Source organism: Callospermophilus lateralis, chromosome 15 (assembly GCF_048772815.1).
Source record: "Callospermophilus lateralis isolate mCalLat2 chromosome 15, mCalLat2.hap1, whole genome shotgun sequence".
Taxonomy (NCBI): domain Eukaryota; kingdom Metazoa; phylum Chordata; class Mammalia; order Rodentia; family Sciuridae; genus Callospermophilus; species Callospermophilus lateralis.
Window position 1 is genome coordinate 41,583,834 of NC_135319.1, and position 15,853 is coordinate 41,599,686.

At 40.3% G+C, this 15,853-nt stretch overlaps 1 protein-coding gene across 1 annotated transcript; it reads left to right on the top strand.

Moving 5' to 3' along the window:
* Positions 1 to 1,513: 1,513 nt before the first annotated feature.
* Srgn (serglycin) lies at positions 1,514 to 15,184 on the top strand. Its single transcript, XM_076834658.1, has 3 exons — positions 1,514 to 1,694; positions 10,264 to 10,411; positions 14,172 to 15,184. Exons 1-3 carry the CDS (start codon positions 1,616 to 1,618, stop codon positions 14,431 to 14,433), a joined length of 489 nt encoding a protein of 162 aa, XP_076690773.1. The 5' UTR covers positions 1,514 to 1,615; the 3' UTR covers positions 14,434 to 15,184.
* The last annotated feature ends 669 nt before the right edge of the window (positions 15,185 to 15,853 follow it).

Below are 15,853 nucleotides of genomic sequence, written 5' to 3' on the forward strand. Positions count from 1 at the left end.
GGAACAAGGCTGTCATGAGCCAAGAGGAGAACAACTGCTTATGAACACTGCAGGTGTCTTTTTAAAAATCACCATGGCCCCAAAAGGGAAAAAAAAAAAAAAGAATATCCAAAGAGAAAAGCCCCCCAAATTACCATTTTCAGGCACAAATTCTAATGTTGCTCAGAGACTCTGCAGAAAACTTGTTGAAGCTATTGACAGAACTATTGTTTTGGTGCCAAGGTTTTAAATTGGGAATTACAATGAAAAGGAACTAGAGAGGATGACTAAAACTTCAAGCTGAAGCCAGAATTCCCTGGTGAAGAACTTGCTGGTGTGTGAGTTTGGGGGCTGATGACTGCATTCTGAGGAACCCTGGGCTGCAGGACCCACTTCTGGCTGATTCTGACGAAAGTCAGACGTGCAGGCTTTTGTTCTTGAACCCCAGCTACGCAGCGGTTAGATTCAAGGCCCAGTCCTTAGCAGGAAATGGTAAGGAATCAGCAGGAAACTCAAAACAAGGGAAGGGAAACTCCTCCCTCTGTCAAAGGACAGGCAGGGTGAGCATGGAATGAAAAGTGGGACCCGTGCTTTAAAGTGTCTGGGGAATGTTAGGGACAGGACACATGTTCCCAGGGTGACAATATGTCAGAAAACACTGTGGCTGTGATAAGGAGTCTCAGTCCTCCAGAAATCTGCACAGCATCCCCAGGACTGGGGAAAATTCTACCCCTGTATGCCCAGGGCAGGGATGGGGACAGTGGTTTACATGTTTTTACAGGCAATACCCAAGGCGGGGACAACCACCCCTTGTTCCTGATTTCTGGCTTATTCAAGGCCAGGAGACCCAAAAGCAAGTTGAACATTTTTACTTGGAGAAAAGATAAGGGTATGCATGGAACCAAATCATAATTGTTGGTATAAAGGAGCCGAGGAATGCAAGATAATTTTTTTTTTGTTTATTTAGCCAAGTTCTTTTGTGTGTGTGTGTGTGTGTGTGTGTGTAATAAAAAAATCCTCACCATACTTTTGGGGCAGAAGGGAAGCCAATGCAAAAACTGAGTGAAGAAGAGACTTTATCTGAATGAAACAATTCATTGTGGTGGATGAGGACCCAACGTGGAAGTTACACTTCTCAAGCTTGGCTCTCGAGTTAGGCTGCTCCTTGATGAAACAGAAAATCGAGAGCATTTTGTGTGGAAGGCACTTAGTGATGAGAAGGCGACACCTGGCTCTCTCCTCTCATCATTGGTGGCTCACTCCTACAGTCATCAACCTGTGTTTAAATTTTCACCTGAAGAAAGGAAAAACAAACTGTCCTGGATGTTGATTCTGCTGTTTTGATGGAAAAAAAAAAAATTTTTTTTTTTTTAAGGCAAATGGCAAACAACAAAACTTTAGAGAAAGCAAGCGTAGGGAGAGCCCAGTGCAGTTTCATAATGGGTATGAATAGTTATTTTTGCTGCTTTCCTTTTCTTTCTTTCTGGGTTTTGATGTGGATCTCTTTCTATTTGTTCAGGAAACTGTGACGTGTGTTCTGGGCAGGGTTTGAGGTTTTGGAACCTTTTCTAAAAGGGACAGAGAGCACCCTGCTGCATTTCCTAATCGTGGGCTGTCGTGTTGGAGTGAGCTGGTCATGATGCAGAAGGTCCTCAAGTGCAGTAGCCTGGCCCTGGCTCTCGCTCTCATCCTGGTTTTGGAATCTCCAGTCCAAGGTAAGACCCAGGACACTTGTTCCCCTGTAACCTTTTCCATAAGCCCCAGGGACCATGCAAATGATAATGACTATTTTAATACAAGGTACTGACGGTATTATATTGTGGGAAAGGAGGCAAAGACAAAAGATTGAACGTGACCAAACTCCTTTGTGTAAGTTCAGTTGAGTCTGGTACCAAGAAAAATTAAACTCTGAGGCAGGTGCAGCCATGTAAACTCTTACAATGACTGAAATGTGCTGTTTGTTTTTGGATGAAAATGTGTGGTTTATTAATTTTTAAAGCTCAGGAAAGGAATAAGGAAAAGGACTCACATGCCCGATCCATGGAGATGGCACCTTGGAATGTTCTGGAATTTCTACCTATTCCTGGATGTCTACACAAACCCCAAGTTGGAATGCATTGTGGTGGTGTCATCATTTTAACATTGCGAGATACTATTTTTTAATTAGGGTAAATTTGACAGTGTGTATTTTTTTTTCTTTTTCTAATTTGTCATTGTAAATTCGATTATAGGTAGACATAGTTAATGTAAACCTTAGGTTTTAAAGAAAGCCCAAAGAATATTAGGATTTGAGCTATTGCTCAGAGAAACATCACATTTGGAAATATCTTCTTAGTTTGATCTATCAATTAGGGCTCTTTAGTTGGACTGAAACAACTTCAAATCTTTTAATAACTAAGAAAACAAAAATGCTCAGTTTATAAGAAAAAGGCAATTTCTTTTGCTTTTGGTAAATAAAAAAAAATCATAATAAGGCAAAAGGTCCCCGTCTAATAAGTAGATGACAGAATTTATAGTAGGAAAACATTAGGTTCCCCCAAATGGTAAAGGAAATGTTGAGTCACAATGACACGCTTGTCCTGGATTTGTTTCTTCGAAGTGACTTCTAACTGTCATGTTCTTACTTCCTGTGGAAATGAAATCTTACAGATGATCTCAAAGAAATTCCTCAGATATTGGAAATTCATAAAGTCATCATCTTCTAGTTATTGCATTAGAGGAAAAACAGCAAGTAATAACAGTTCCCTTCATCTTCTTAGTTTTAAAGTGTAAAAATAGAGAACGAGCTTTTCTTGGATCCTTTTGGGAAAAGCTACAGCCTGATGTAATGATTCCCTAACACCCGTGTGCTTTGACAAGATTAAACACAGTGAGGTTCATATATGTGGCACAGACTTGAGTGATGCGTTGGTGCTGAGTAGATCCCTACCTAAGTTTTTCTATCTTCAAAATTTCCCCAAAGTGTCACATTTTGCACTGACTCAATGGGTAAGACCAGAACAAAAACGAAAACTTTCCTTTTATGTGTATGCAGAAGAAAGAAACCATCTTGAAATTGTTGAAAATACTAACATTTATGTAGATTTCGCTCTTCGTTAGAAAAGGAAACCAAAAAGAAGACAATGAATGAACTGAAAAATGAGGGTATTTCAGAGGGGAACTTGGGCTTCGGCTCAAGGACGCGTGCTCACATTGAACTTGAGGGGAAAAGAGATGCCTTGTGCATGTTAGTGATGCAATAAGAGGCCAAGGGCAGAGCCAGGACTCCATTTCACCACACCCCACCTGATGCCAGGGAGAAGGGATAACATCCTCCCCCAGCTTAAAAAAAAAACAAACAAAATTTACCATGCCCTGCACATGCCTGTAATCCCAGCGGCTTGGGAGGCTGAGGCAGGAGGATCGCAAGTTCAAGGCCTGTCTCAGCAATTTAGTGAGGCCCTAAGCAATTTAGTGAGAGCCTGTCTCAAAATTTAAAAATATAAAAAGGGCTGGGGATGTAGTTCAGTGGTTAAGTGTCCCAGGGTTTACTGGTACAAAAAAAGAAAAGAAAAGAAAAAAAAGTTTACTGAATTTACTGGTTTTAGATTAGCAAGGCTTTTGGTGTGCTTTTGCTGAGTACCTTCAACCCCTCTTAGGTTCCTGCATTCGTCTGCTTGGCCCGCCATAACAAAGTAACACAGACCACATGACTTACACAACAGAAATTCATTTCCTCACAGTTCTGGAGTCTAGCATCCAAGATCAAGGTATTGCTAGGTTGGTTTCCTTCTGATGCCTTTCTCTGTGGCTTATAGATGCTGCCTTCCCCTTTGGTCTTCATGTGGCCTCTCTTGCACACATCTGTGTTCTAACGGTCTATTCTGATATGGACACCAGTCATATTGGATTGGGGTCACCCTAATGACTTCATCTGAACCACATCTGCAATGATCCTCTTTCCAAATTATGTCACATTATGAGATTAGGACTTGAACATATGAATTCTGCAAGGGATATACTTCAGCTATCACATAATTGTTTTTAAAAACCCAATACACACATGAATGTAAAACTGTCCACTGAGTGGAAAGAAATGAAAGTGCCGTGATGTGTGACAGAGGATGGAGAGCACAGAAGGCTAATCTAGTTCATGTAGGCCTCCAGGGGGTTATTGATGAGGTCTGAATCCTAGCGCTGTGTTACAGCCTTTCTTTTCAAAGATGCCCGTAAATAAAGAAAATGGAACATTCATGAGCAGGTGTGACCAAGGGACCAGGGCTAGCCCCTGTGTTCACACCACACTGTCTCCTAGAGCACAGTACTGATCCCACCCACAAGTGCAGCTGTTTGTAAAGGGCATTCACACCCATTCTCTGGTAATGATCATCACTTTCCTTGGGAGGAGGAATTAGCACCAATTGGTAGAGAAAAAAAAAAAAAAACTGGACCTAAAATTCATCATCTCATTTGCTCTTTACATCAGCCTCTTGCAAAATTTATGTGGGTTTTGCCCAAGGCCCATTGCAACTGACTAATGGCAGAAGTAGTCATTCCAATGTCAAGTCTAGCATTAACTTGTTGTTGATTAGAGGTTTTTTTTTTTTTTAATTTAAAACAAACAAACAAAAATCACTGGGCGTCATGGCGCCTGCCTGTCATCCTGGTAGGTTGGGAGGCTAAGACAGGAGAATTGAAAGTTCAAAGCCAGCCTCAGCAATTTAATGAGGTCTTAAGCAACTTAGGGAGACCCTGTCTCTAAATAAAAAGGGGCTGGAGGGAGGGGGCTGAGTCATGGCTCAGCGGTAGCTCACCTAGCACATGCAAGGCGCTGGGTTCGATCCTCAGCACCACATAAAAATAAATAAATAAAATAAAGGTATTGTGTCCAACTACAACTAATCTATATACACACGTACGTACGTGTGTGTGTGTGTGTGTGTGTGTGTGTATTTATAAAGGGAGGTGGGTGCTGGGGATGTGGCTCAGTGGCTGAGTGCCCCTGGGTTCAATCCCTAGTATTAAAACAAAAACAAAAAAACAATCGAAAACACCAAAACCCTTTCTTTGACTATCGCCCTTGCTATGTTTACTACTGACTTGAGGGAGAAATTGAAACTAAACTTGGAGTTTTTTATAACTTGTCAAACCATGCAAGAGTCGGAAGTTTATCCATCTTGTGGAATTGTAGACCAGTAGGAAGTAACGTCAACTTAGATAATGACAGTTGCTTAAATGCACCCATTTTGAGTGAAGCAAATATCCGCCCCCGCCCCCCCCCTTTATGACAGTTTCTGCTTAAGCTTCTGTAACACACTTGCAATAGGTTTCCATTAAGAATAGGAAGTTAGTAAATTGTGATTATGTGAGGGGAAAAAGTGTTACTATCATATAAAAAAATACAGAGGAACTACTGGAGAAAGTTGCTTGATAACATTTACTCATAGAAAGTATGTTGATCAAGCAGAGCTAGTGAGGGCATGTGTGTGAGTGTGGGGGAAGTGGAGGACAGTGAGGGAAGGGATTTTTTCTTTTTTTTTTTGCCGGGGGTACAGGGGATTGAATCCTTTTTATTTTTTGAGACAGGTCTCACTAAGTTGCTGAGGCTGGCCTCGAACTTGTAATCCTCCTTCCTCAGCCTCCTGAGTTGCTAGGACAAGGTGTGCACCACCTTGTCCAGCTGGAAGGAATTCTTAATAAAAAATCATACCTTTCCCTGGAATCCACTAACACAACGAACCAGCAGATCCTCTGTGAAGCAGATCCTTCTATGAAGATGTTTCTGACTAGGAAAGCATTTTATTTTAAGATGAGGATAATCGTAAGAAATTTATCTCAAGTAAAAGAAAGTCAAGGTACTCTCACAACTTCAGGAGTTAGAACCTTGACTTTTTACATCCTGCCAGCACCTGTGGATAACTATGTCAGGAATTTTGTGTCTATAACTGCTCCCTCTTTATTTTTTTTTAATTGTAGTCTGACACAATGCCTTTGTTTTATTTATTTACTTTTATGTGGTGCTGAGGATCGAACCCAGGGCCTTGCACGTGCTAAGTGAGCACTCTACTGCTGAGCCACAACCCCAGCCCTTGTTCTTTATTTTAAAATATCTTCAACAAATTCAATAGACTTTTGGAGTGGGAGACTTCTATCTCTGATTTTTTTTTTAATGTTTATTTTTTAGTTTTAGATGGGCACAATATCTTTATTTATTTATTTATTTTTTATGTGGTGCTGAGAATCGAACCCAGTGCCTCATGCATGCTAGGCGAGTGCGCTACCACTGAGCCACAACCCCAGTCCTATCTTTGATTTTTAACAGCTTTACTAAGAAGGAGTTCATATACCATACAATTCACATTTTAGGGTATATAGTTTGAGCCAGGGGTGTGTCTTAGCAGTAGAGCACTTGCCTAGCATGTAGAAGCCCTATGTTCAATCCCCAGCACTGTAAAAAAAAAAAAAAAAAAAGTAAGGTCTATAATTCAGTTATTTTTAGTGTATTTACAGAACTGTGCAACCATCACCATAGTTGATTTTTAGAACATCTTCTAATCTGGGCACAGTCATGCATGCCTGTGATCCCAGCGGCTCTGGAGGCTGAGGCAGGAGGATGGAGAGTTCAAAGCCATCCTCAGCAACAGGGAGGAGGAGTTAAGCAACTCAAAGTTCTCAACTTGGGGGCTAATTTTGTATTTTAGAAATATATGTTGTGGGGGGGTTGGGGTTGTGGCTCAGCAGTAGAGCGCTGACTCGCACGTGCAAGACCCTGGATTCGATCTTCAGCACCACATAAAAATAAATAAGTGAAATAAAGGTATTGTTTCCAACTACAACTAAAAAATAAATTAAAAAATAAAAAAGAAATATATGTTATCAATTTGTCAAAGTTAGAGCTGCTGTACTAGTGAAAAGATGCAGTCTTTTACGGGGGTACTCCCTCAAAGCATTTATTTAGGGGTACGGGGGGAGTGCTTGCCTAGCATGTCATAAGGCCTGGAGTCTGATCCCCAGCACCAGAAAAATAAATAAACTAAATAAATTTAATTTTTCTGTTTATCTTCCTATCCAAGAAAATATTTTCTCACCTTGCTATTCAATGTATTTCAAACTCTTGGAATATGACAAGTCCAAATTGACACATGCTGTGAATATGAAGTATATTTTATTTTGAAGACTTAGTTTGAAAAATAAAAATGTAAAATTCCCGGGTAATAACTGTTATCCTGGGGCTGGGGTGGAGCTTAGTGACCGAGCACTTGCCTAGCATATTCAAGTCCTTGGGTTCAGCCCCCAGTATTGAAAAAAAAAAAAAAACAACTTTTATATTGATTATGTGTTAAGTGATAATATCCTAAAACATGCGTTAAATAGACTATATTGAAATTAATTTTACCTGTTTTTGAAACATCTCTAACTGCATTAGCTGGCTTCATGTTTCAATTGGATAGTGAGGTCTGGATCCCATAGGTGTGAAGACATCGCCCTCTGCTGGGGGAGATGTTTGATTTTTGTCTCACCAACTAGGAGTTTCCTAAGCCCTAATTAGATGCCAAATTATTACTGCCTCAGGAAAGAATCAGAAAAGGAGATAAAATATATTCAATATCTATTATGTGCAAAAGCTTGTGTTAGATGCTTCACATAATTTTATTTCACCTAAACAGAAACTCGTATTTTTATTTATTTATTTTTATTTTTGGTGTTGAGGATTGAACTCAGGGACTCTTTACCATGGGAGTGATATCTGCAGTCCTTTTTATTTTTGAGACATGATCTTGCTAAATTGCTGAGGCTGGCCTTGAACCCGAGATCCTCTGCCTCAGCCTCCCAAGTTGCTGGGATTACAGGTATGTACCACCATGCTCAGCTAACTGGGAACTCTTTGCTGTGGTATTTCTCATGTTTTTGTGTAATTTTCCCCAATATCTGTTTGATATTTGAGAATTTGAAAGGTACTAAGTTGTAGAATAGTAACTCAGATTTAAATTCTGGTCTCTCTACAAGTTGTCTACTATCAGAGGTAGGTTGCTGTAATTTTCATCAGAGAAACTAGCATTTGAAAAGCTCTGTCATGGTGCTAGTTGCCATTCTAAGAGCCTAACATTCATATCTCACTGTGATATCCATGATGGTTCCCATTTTACAGATGAGGAAGTTGAGGTATGGATAAGTTAAGTTGGCCACGGTCATATGGCCAGTAATGGGCAGACCTCGTGATGTCATCTTGCCTGCCTTATCCCCAGAGCGTTTTGGACAATTAGATCCCACACCAGACTCTGTAAGCTCTACTCAGGAACCACGGGAAAGATTGTGATCAAATAGAGAAGAGAAAGGAAGCAAACTGGCTAACTAAATGTGGAATATTTACTCTCTTTCCAAGTCAGTCTTTTAAATGTTTATATTTTAGAGGAATGTTATCTATTACAGCAAGTTAGAAAAGAAAAAAAAATCATCAAAGAGTCTACCACCAGTTATTTTTGTGTAATTTCTTCCATTTTCCACAGTATCTTTTCTCTCATTTTTATTTATTTATTTGCTTACTTATTTATTTATTTTGGTACTGTGAATTGAACCCAGGGGTGCTCAACCACCGAGCCACATCCACAGTCCCTTTTTATTTTTATTTTGAGACAGTGTCTTCCTAAGGTGCTGAGGATCTTGCTAAGTTCCTGGCTTTGAACTTGCGATCCTCCTGCCTCAGCCTCCGGGATTATAGGCACCTCAGCTCCTGGCAACAACTACTGTTTAGCTGTTTGGTTAGTGAGCACCTTGTCATTTTCCCAAGCATTTATATTGTTTTGTGCTGGGCTTTTCTGCTTTGCAAGAATTGCAGCCATGCTTCTTCTTGCTAGGTGATTACTGGTGCTCGAAGCACTTGTTTGAATAAAATGTGTGCTGGGGCGGGGAGGAGATGAACTGTTTGCAGGATGGTGTGGTATTTCTCACCATCAAGCTTCTGTCCTTGCTAAACTGAGTCATGAAGAAGGTGTTTCATGAACTAATAAAGGGTCCTATATATCATATCACCTTAGAATACCAGATTTGGAGACTTTTCTATAGAAATTAAATTCAAAAGAAGCAGTGAGATACTTGACTATTGCAACCTCTCTGTTCCTCTGTGAATAGGCTAGTCTTCTTGTGAAATCTCTGAAGAGAAAGAGTTTTGATTTACTTTTCATTCCCAAGAATCCTATATGGTCCTAAAACATAAGTCCCAGCACTCTCTAATGGCTTAGATACTTCTCAGTGCACTTCTTAACCTTTCTGAACCAGATTTGTCTCATCTTTCTAAAGAGGCTGACTTTGGGATCAGGTATAGGTTGGAATCCTGGATCTTCTACTAAGCTCCTTTGTGACCTTAATTTTCCAATGTGAAAAGCGGAGATAATAGCACAAAAATAATAATAGTCCCAGGCATGATAGCACACACCTGGATTCCTAGCAACTTGGGAGGCTGAGGCAGGAGGATCACCAAGGTCAAGGCCAGCCTGGGGTACTTGATGAGGCCCTAAGCAACTTAGTGAGACCCTGTCTCAAAATAAAAAATAAAAAGGATAGGAATGTGGCTCAGTGGTTGAGCACCTCTGGATTCAATCTCCAGTAAACCCTATACATAGATAATAATAATAATAATAATTAATGTTATCCATTGTTTACTATGTACCTGGCATAGTACATAGTACTATGTTAAAGTTTTCTCATGATTTTTTTGATTTAATTTTTATTTTGGGGTGTACCAGGGATTGAACCCAGGGGCACTCAACCACTGAGCCACATCCCTAGCCCTATTTTATATTTTATTTAGAGACAGGGTCTCATTGAGTTGCTTAGCACCTTGCTTTTGCTGTAGTTGGCTTTGAACTCGGGATTCTCCTGCCTCAGTTTCCTGAGCTGCTGGGATTACAGGCATGCACCACTGCACCTGGCTTCAATTTAATTTTTCTGACAAGCTTATGATACTAGCAAGACCTGCATTTTACAGCAGGGGTTCCAGGAAGTTTAGGTTTCATAATTGGCCAGTAGCAGAGCCGGGATTTGCTTGCAGGCAGCTGACATCAATATTAAGCTCTCTGCTACTTTATGGCAATGCTGTGGGGACAAAAAACATTTACAAAAGGCTAGTGCAGAGTGGGAGCTGCTATTTTGTTAATGGACATTAAACCTGTCTGTGCTGCACCTTCTACCAAATTTAGAATCCATTTAACTTAAAAACTTCTGGGTTTTAATCTATTTAATTAACGGCAGAGCAATTCAAAGCTGTGGAAGAGATACGTATTTCTCACGGGTTCCTTGTTCGGGCAGGTTATCCTATGCGGAGAGCCAGGTACCAGTGGGTACGCTGCAGTCCTGACAGTAATTCTGCAAACTGCATCGATGAAAAGGGACCCCTGTTCAGCCTCCCTCCAGGCGAATCTAACAGGATCCTCCCTGCAAGGACTGACCCTTTTCTGTAAGTGAACTTTGGTTTTACCAGAGGTTATAATTTCACAATGTCTAGTGAAATCTTGAAGTGGAGGTTAGAGGACCTCCACACCAAGCTTTAAGCTTCTGCTTTGGAAGTTTGGATTTTACTGTGCAATTTGGATTTTGCTGTGCAGTACTTGGTAGAACTGTACCATATAGGTGGTATACGAGATGAGCAAGTATACGTATTTTGTCTTTTTGCAAGGTTCTGTTATGGGTGACAGACAAGCATTGAGTGCTTTTCACCAACAGATATTAAAAATGACTAAAGATTGTTTTATTTATGTACATAGAGTATATTATATTAAAATTCAATTGGAGTCCATCAGGTATTCTAATAAATAAACAATGTGCTACGTCAGTAAAATAGAATATTATTTAACTTATTTAGCCATGATATGTCTGGGTGCAGTGATGCATGCCTGTAATCCTAGTGGCTCAGGAGGCTGAGGCAGGAGGGTCACAAGTTCAAAGACAGCCTCAACAGCTTAGTGAGGCCCTAAGCAACTCAGCAAGACCCTGTCTCTAAATAAAATATTTAAAAAAAAAAAAAAAAAGGCTGGGGATGTGGTCAGTCATTGAGCATCCCTGGGTTCAATCCCCAGTACCATAAATAAATAAATAAACCGGGAAGTACCAATATCTGCTACAACATAGGTGAACCTTGAAAACATTAAACAGAAGAAAGAAGCCAGTTACAAAAAGCCACATATTATATGATACCATTTACATAAAATGTCCAGAATAGGTAAATCCCTAGAGACAGGAAGTAGAGTGCTGGTTGCCAGGGACTGGGGAAAGGGGTGACTAAGGAGTGATTGCTACTGGGTATGGTTTTGTGGGGAAGGATGATTAGAAATGTCCTGGAATTGGGGGTGATTAAAGAAAATGGGAAAGAAAAAAATAAATGGTATGCCATGTAGAACAAAACCCAAACCCCTTCTTGATCAACAAAGCCTGCTTAAACTTGCAAACAGTGCCAATAGGAATTCGTAAGTAACCAAATATTGAATTACAATAAGTCATTTACTTTAGTGAATATCAAAATTATATAGTTTATAGCAAAGATGGATGAAAAAAAATGATTATCATCAAAGTTTAAATCTTCAGGCTCAAACCTAAATCAGAATGAAACTTTGTAGTCCTGCCCTGTGTTCTTACTTTAAGTTTATAGCATGAAGTCTGAACTGAATATTGTAGCATCCTCCATTTCTTTAAGTCATAGGTTTCATTAATCATTTCAGTCTAAAATATTAAAAGAATAACTTCAATTCTCCAAAACAACTCTTCTTCTTCTTTTTTTCCCCCCCCTTTAACTGGAAAAGGAACCAGGGCCTTACACGTGCACAGGCAACCATTCTACTTCTAGCCTCCTGCTTTTTTAAAATTTTGAGACAGAGTCTCCCTAAGTTGCTGAGGCTGCCCTTCCATTTGCAATCCTCCTGCCTCAGCCTCCCCAGTAGCTGGGACTACAGGCGTGAGCCACAACACCTAGATCCAAAACCTCTCTTCACATCATTTCTTCTCTCCTATAACCTCTGTGATCTTCCCTTCCTGAAGCCAGTAACTTTGGTTCTCATTCCAACACTCTGATTTTCCTCCTGTCATTATGAATGAATGGTCTCTGCTGATCCATCCCTTGTCCTTCCTGGTCCTGCTCTGTATGTGGGTGGGGGAGGGCTGATCCCTGTGGTCTGCTTTCCTGAAGCATTCAGGTTTGTGGCTGACTGTGGCCAATGGGAGGCACAAAAGAGAGATGGGGGAGGCCGCAGGAAGAGAACTCAAGAGGCACCTCTGGCATGGGTTTGTCATACAGTGGCTTCATTTCCCACTGGATGCCCCTGGTCTCTGGGCTCAGATAATATCAGTCTTCCACTATCCCTCTAGCTCACTAGGAAAGTACTTTCTTGCTGTTGCTAATCTCTGAATTACCACATCATCTCTATTTGGCTTCACTTCTCCTTGAACACATGCATAAGCAGTGCCCTTTGTATTAAATATTTAGAGAAGTTTCCCGATTGGGCCTTGGTTGTTGCAACTTCTAAGGTCAACCCTCTCTGTGTCTGGTATCCTATCCCCATTCATACCCATCTTCTCTACAACTTCAATTCTGCAATTACCTCTCTGAACCCAGTATCTTCTTCCCAGCAGGCTTCAGGCATACTTTAGTGTCTCCTGTTTAGCGCGCTCTCTCTCTCTCTCTCTCTCTCTCTCTCTCTCTCTCTCTCTCTCTCTCTCTCTCTCTCTCTCTCGTACCAAAGGCTGAACCCAGTGGGACTTAACACCTGAGCCACATTCCCAGCCCTTTTATATATTTTTCATTTAGAGACAGGGTTTCACTAAGTTGCTGAGGCTGGCTTTGAACTTGTGATCCTCCTGCTTCAGTCTCCTGAGCTGCTGGGATTACAGACGTGCACCGCCTCACCCAGCATATTCTTTTGAAATTCTTGTTTCTCTTTGCTTCCATACCCCACCTTATCATGGTTTCCTCCTGCCTTCCCTGGCTGTTTTCTCTTATGCTGAATTTTTTTATATACTGGTGTGGCCCTGGCTGTTGTGGGTCCTCCTCTTAATCTACATGTTTTCGCCAGATGACCTCCTCCTGTTACCTGGCTTTTAACACCATTTATATGTCAATAACTACCAAATCTGATCCCCCAGGCTGAAGTAGCCACATGGCATCCTCTGTGACATTACTCTATTTCATTTCTCTGTACCACTCAATGTTTTCTTGATTTTTTATTTTTTATTATTTTTTATTTTGTTGTCTTTCCACTAAGTTAAAAGTTTCTTGAGTCAGGTGCACACCTGTAATCCCAGTGACTTGGGAGGCTTGAAGGCAGGAGGATTACAACTTCAAAGCCAGCCTCAGCAATTTATTGAGGCCCCAAGCAACTTAGTGAGACCCTTTCTCTAGATAAAATATTAAAAAGGACTGGGGATGTGGCTCAATGGTTAAGTGCCCTTGGGTTCAATCCCTGGTACCAAAAAAAAAAAAAAAGAAAGAAAGTTTCTTGATCAGGGACCTCAGGGACCTCATCTATCTATTCCTGTTCTTTCCCAGACACTCAGAACAGGGATCTCTTCTATGGTTCTTATTCAACAGATATATTTATTGAATCCATGCATGACTGAAAACTCCAATTGATTGTGACCTGGGTTTATTATTTTCATGGTGAAAATGATCCGCAGGATGTGATGCTCCACTTTAGTCTCTGATGCCATGCTCTGATCTCCTAAGGAGAGATGGCACCATTGCTTTGATCTTTGGTTGCTCACTTGACTTCTAAGGAGCACACTCAGATGCATAAGCCCCACCCTTTAGCACCTTCAGCTCATGAATGCAGGTTGGAGGCAGATTAATTTGGGGATATACTGGGGGGTGATAAATTGAATGTGAAGGATGGGCATGGTGGCACATGCCTGTTATCCCAGAAGCTCAGGAGGCTGAGGCAGGAGAATCAGAAGTTCAAGGCCATCCTCAATAACTTAGCAAGACCCTGAGCCACTTAGTGAGACCCTGTGTCTAATAAAATATAAAAAAGGGCTGGGAATATAACTCAGTGATTAAACACCCTGCTTGACTTGATTTTTTGTTTTATAGCATTCAATAATTTAGAGACTTAAAGAGTTAAACTCTTAATTTGAACTACTGGGTGGCTGCATTTATTTCTTTATCATAAAAATATTATGATTATATTCCCTATGAAACAAATTTTACTATGTTTTTTTCTTTCATATTTCAGAATGAAAAGATTCCAGAACTTGAATGATGTTTTCCCCCTTTCTGAGGACTATTCTGGATCAGGCTCTGGGTCTGGTTCTGGATCTGGATCAGGATCTGGAAGCGGCTCTGGAAATGGTTTCCAAAATGAAATGGAACAGGAATACCAACCAGTTGCTGAAAATGATGCTTTCTATTATAACTTCAGGTCTTTCGAGAGCAATCAGCCCTCAGACAACCACAACTTGGGTCAAGAAGGATTAGAAGAGGATTTCATTATATAAAAATGAGGGTTTCCCCACTTTGATGCCAGGCAATGAATTCAGTGTATTTTGTGTACCATGGTTAAATGATCAGTCTTGGGACAAAGAGTTTTATGGAAATTTTAAAACATCTGATAAAGAACCTTAAACTTTATCACCTTTATTTCTCATGAATTCTTAAAGGATTATGCTTTAATGCTGTTATCGGTCTTATTTTTCTGAAAAATACCTTCTTTTTTGGCACTGGGTATCACACATGAGAGGCAACTACTTTACTACTAAGCTACATCCCAGCCTAATACTTGCATTTTTTTGGTTATCTTGTTCAACCAACATCATTATGAAATGAACTAGACTCCCATTACATGAAGTAACTTTAAAGAAGAAAAAATTATACTGTTTTTAAAAAATTCAGTCTGTGATGCAAATTGATAGGCAATATTTCATACCTCAATCTTCAGGCACCTGACTCTGATTATGAATTATAGATCTATCCCTTTTATTATGGGAAAAAAAGATGAAACAGTACATTTATAGAGTGGGTATTTGACATGGAGTACAGTGTTAAGGGTGGTGTTGTACCGTTACTGTTGGGTGTGTTGCAAAGCTAGAGGACATTGTTCAGCTGAAGTGTGATTGTTATGATTAAAAACTTAAGACCCCAGTTAAAGCACAATTGTGCTTCTCAGTATCGCATCCTGCTTTACCTTTTACCACTGGATATCTTCATTTTCAAATGTTATTCTATTAAAGCAGAAGTATAACCAAAGGGTTAAGCTGTCTGGGATCTCTTGTTGTAAACTGGGGGAATAATTATTTTTGATCAGATGTTTCTCTAAAAGTCTTAAATTTAAACTTTAAATCATGGCTTCCCTGTTGATGGGGGTGGATGATGGTCAGATACTCAAATGGAATCTTGACCCAGGTCTGGCTCACAGGGATCATTTTTCTAATCCTTAAATATATCATTAAATGGATATGCTTGGTAGTTAGCACAACTCCCACACTGCTTTCTTTCTTTCTTTCTTTCTTTCTTTTTTTTTTCTGTCAATAGACTTTATTTATTTATTTATTTTCGGTGCTAGGAATTGAACCCAGTGCCTCACTCATGCTAGGCGAGCGCTCTACCACTGAGCCACAACCCCAGCCCCCACACTGGTTTCTTGACCTGTGTAATAGGAGGCATGGTAATGGAGAAGAGCAACAAGAAACTCCTGAAGCTGTCTCTCTCCCTGTATGCCAACAAATCAAAAACAGTCCTAGGGGAATGTCAGAGGTTAGTAGCATCTTTAAAAACCTAAAGAGTAAAGGAATGCTGGTCTCCAATGTGTTTCCATTTAATTCATCAGTCTGGGCCATGAAGAATCCAGGTGCCTCCTGGAGGGTGACAGTAGACTATCACACGTCCAGGCAGATATGAGCTCTACTGCAGCAGCTGTGC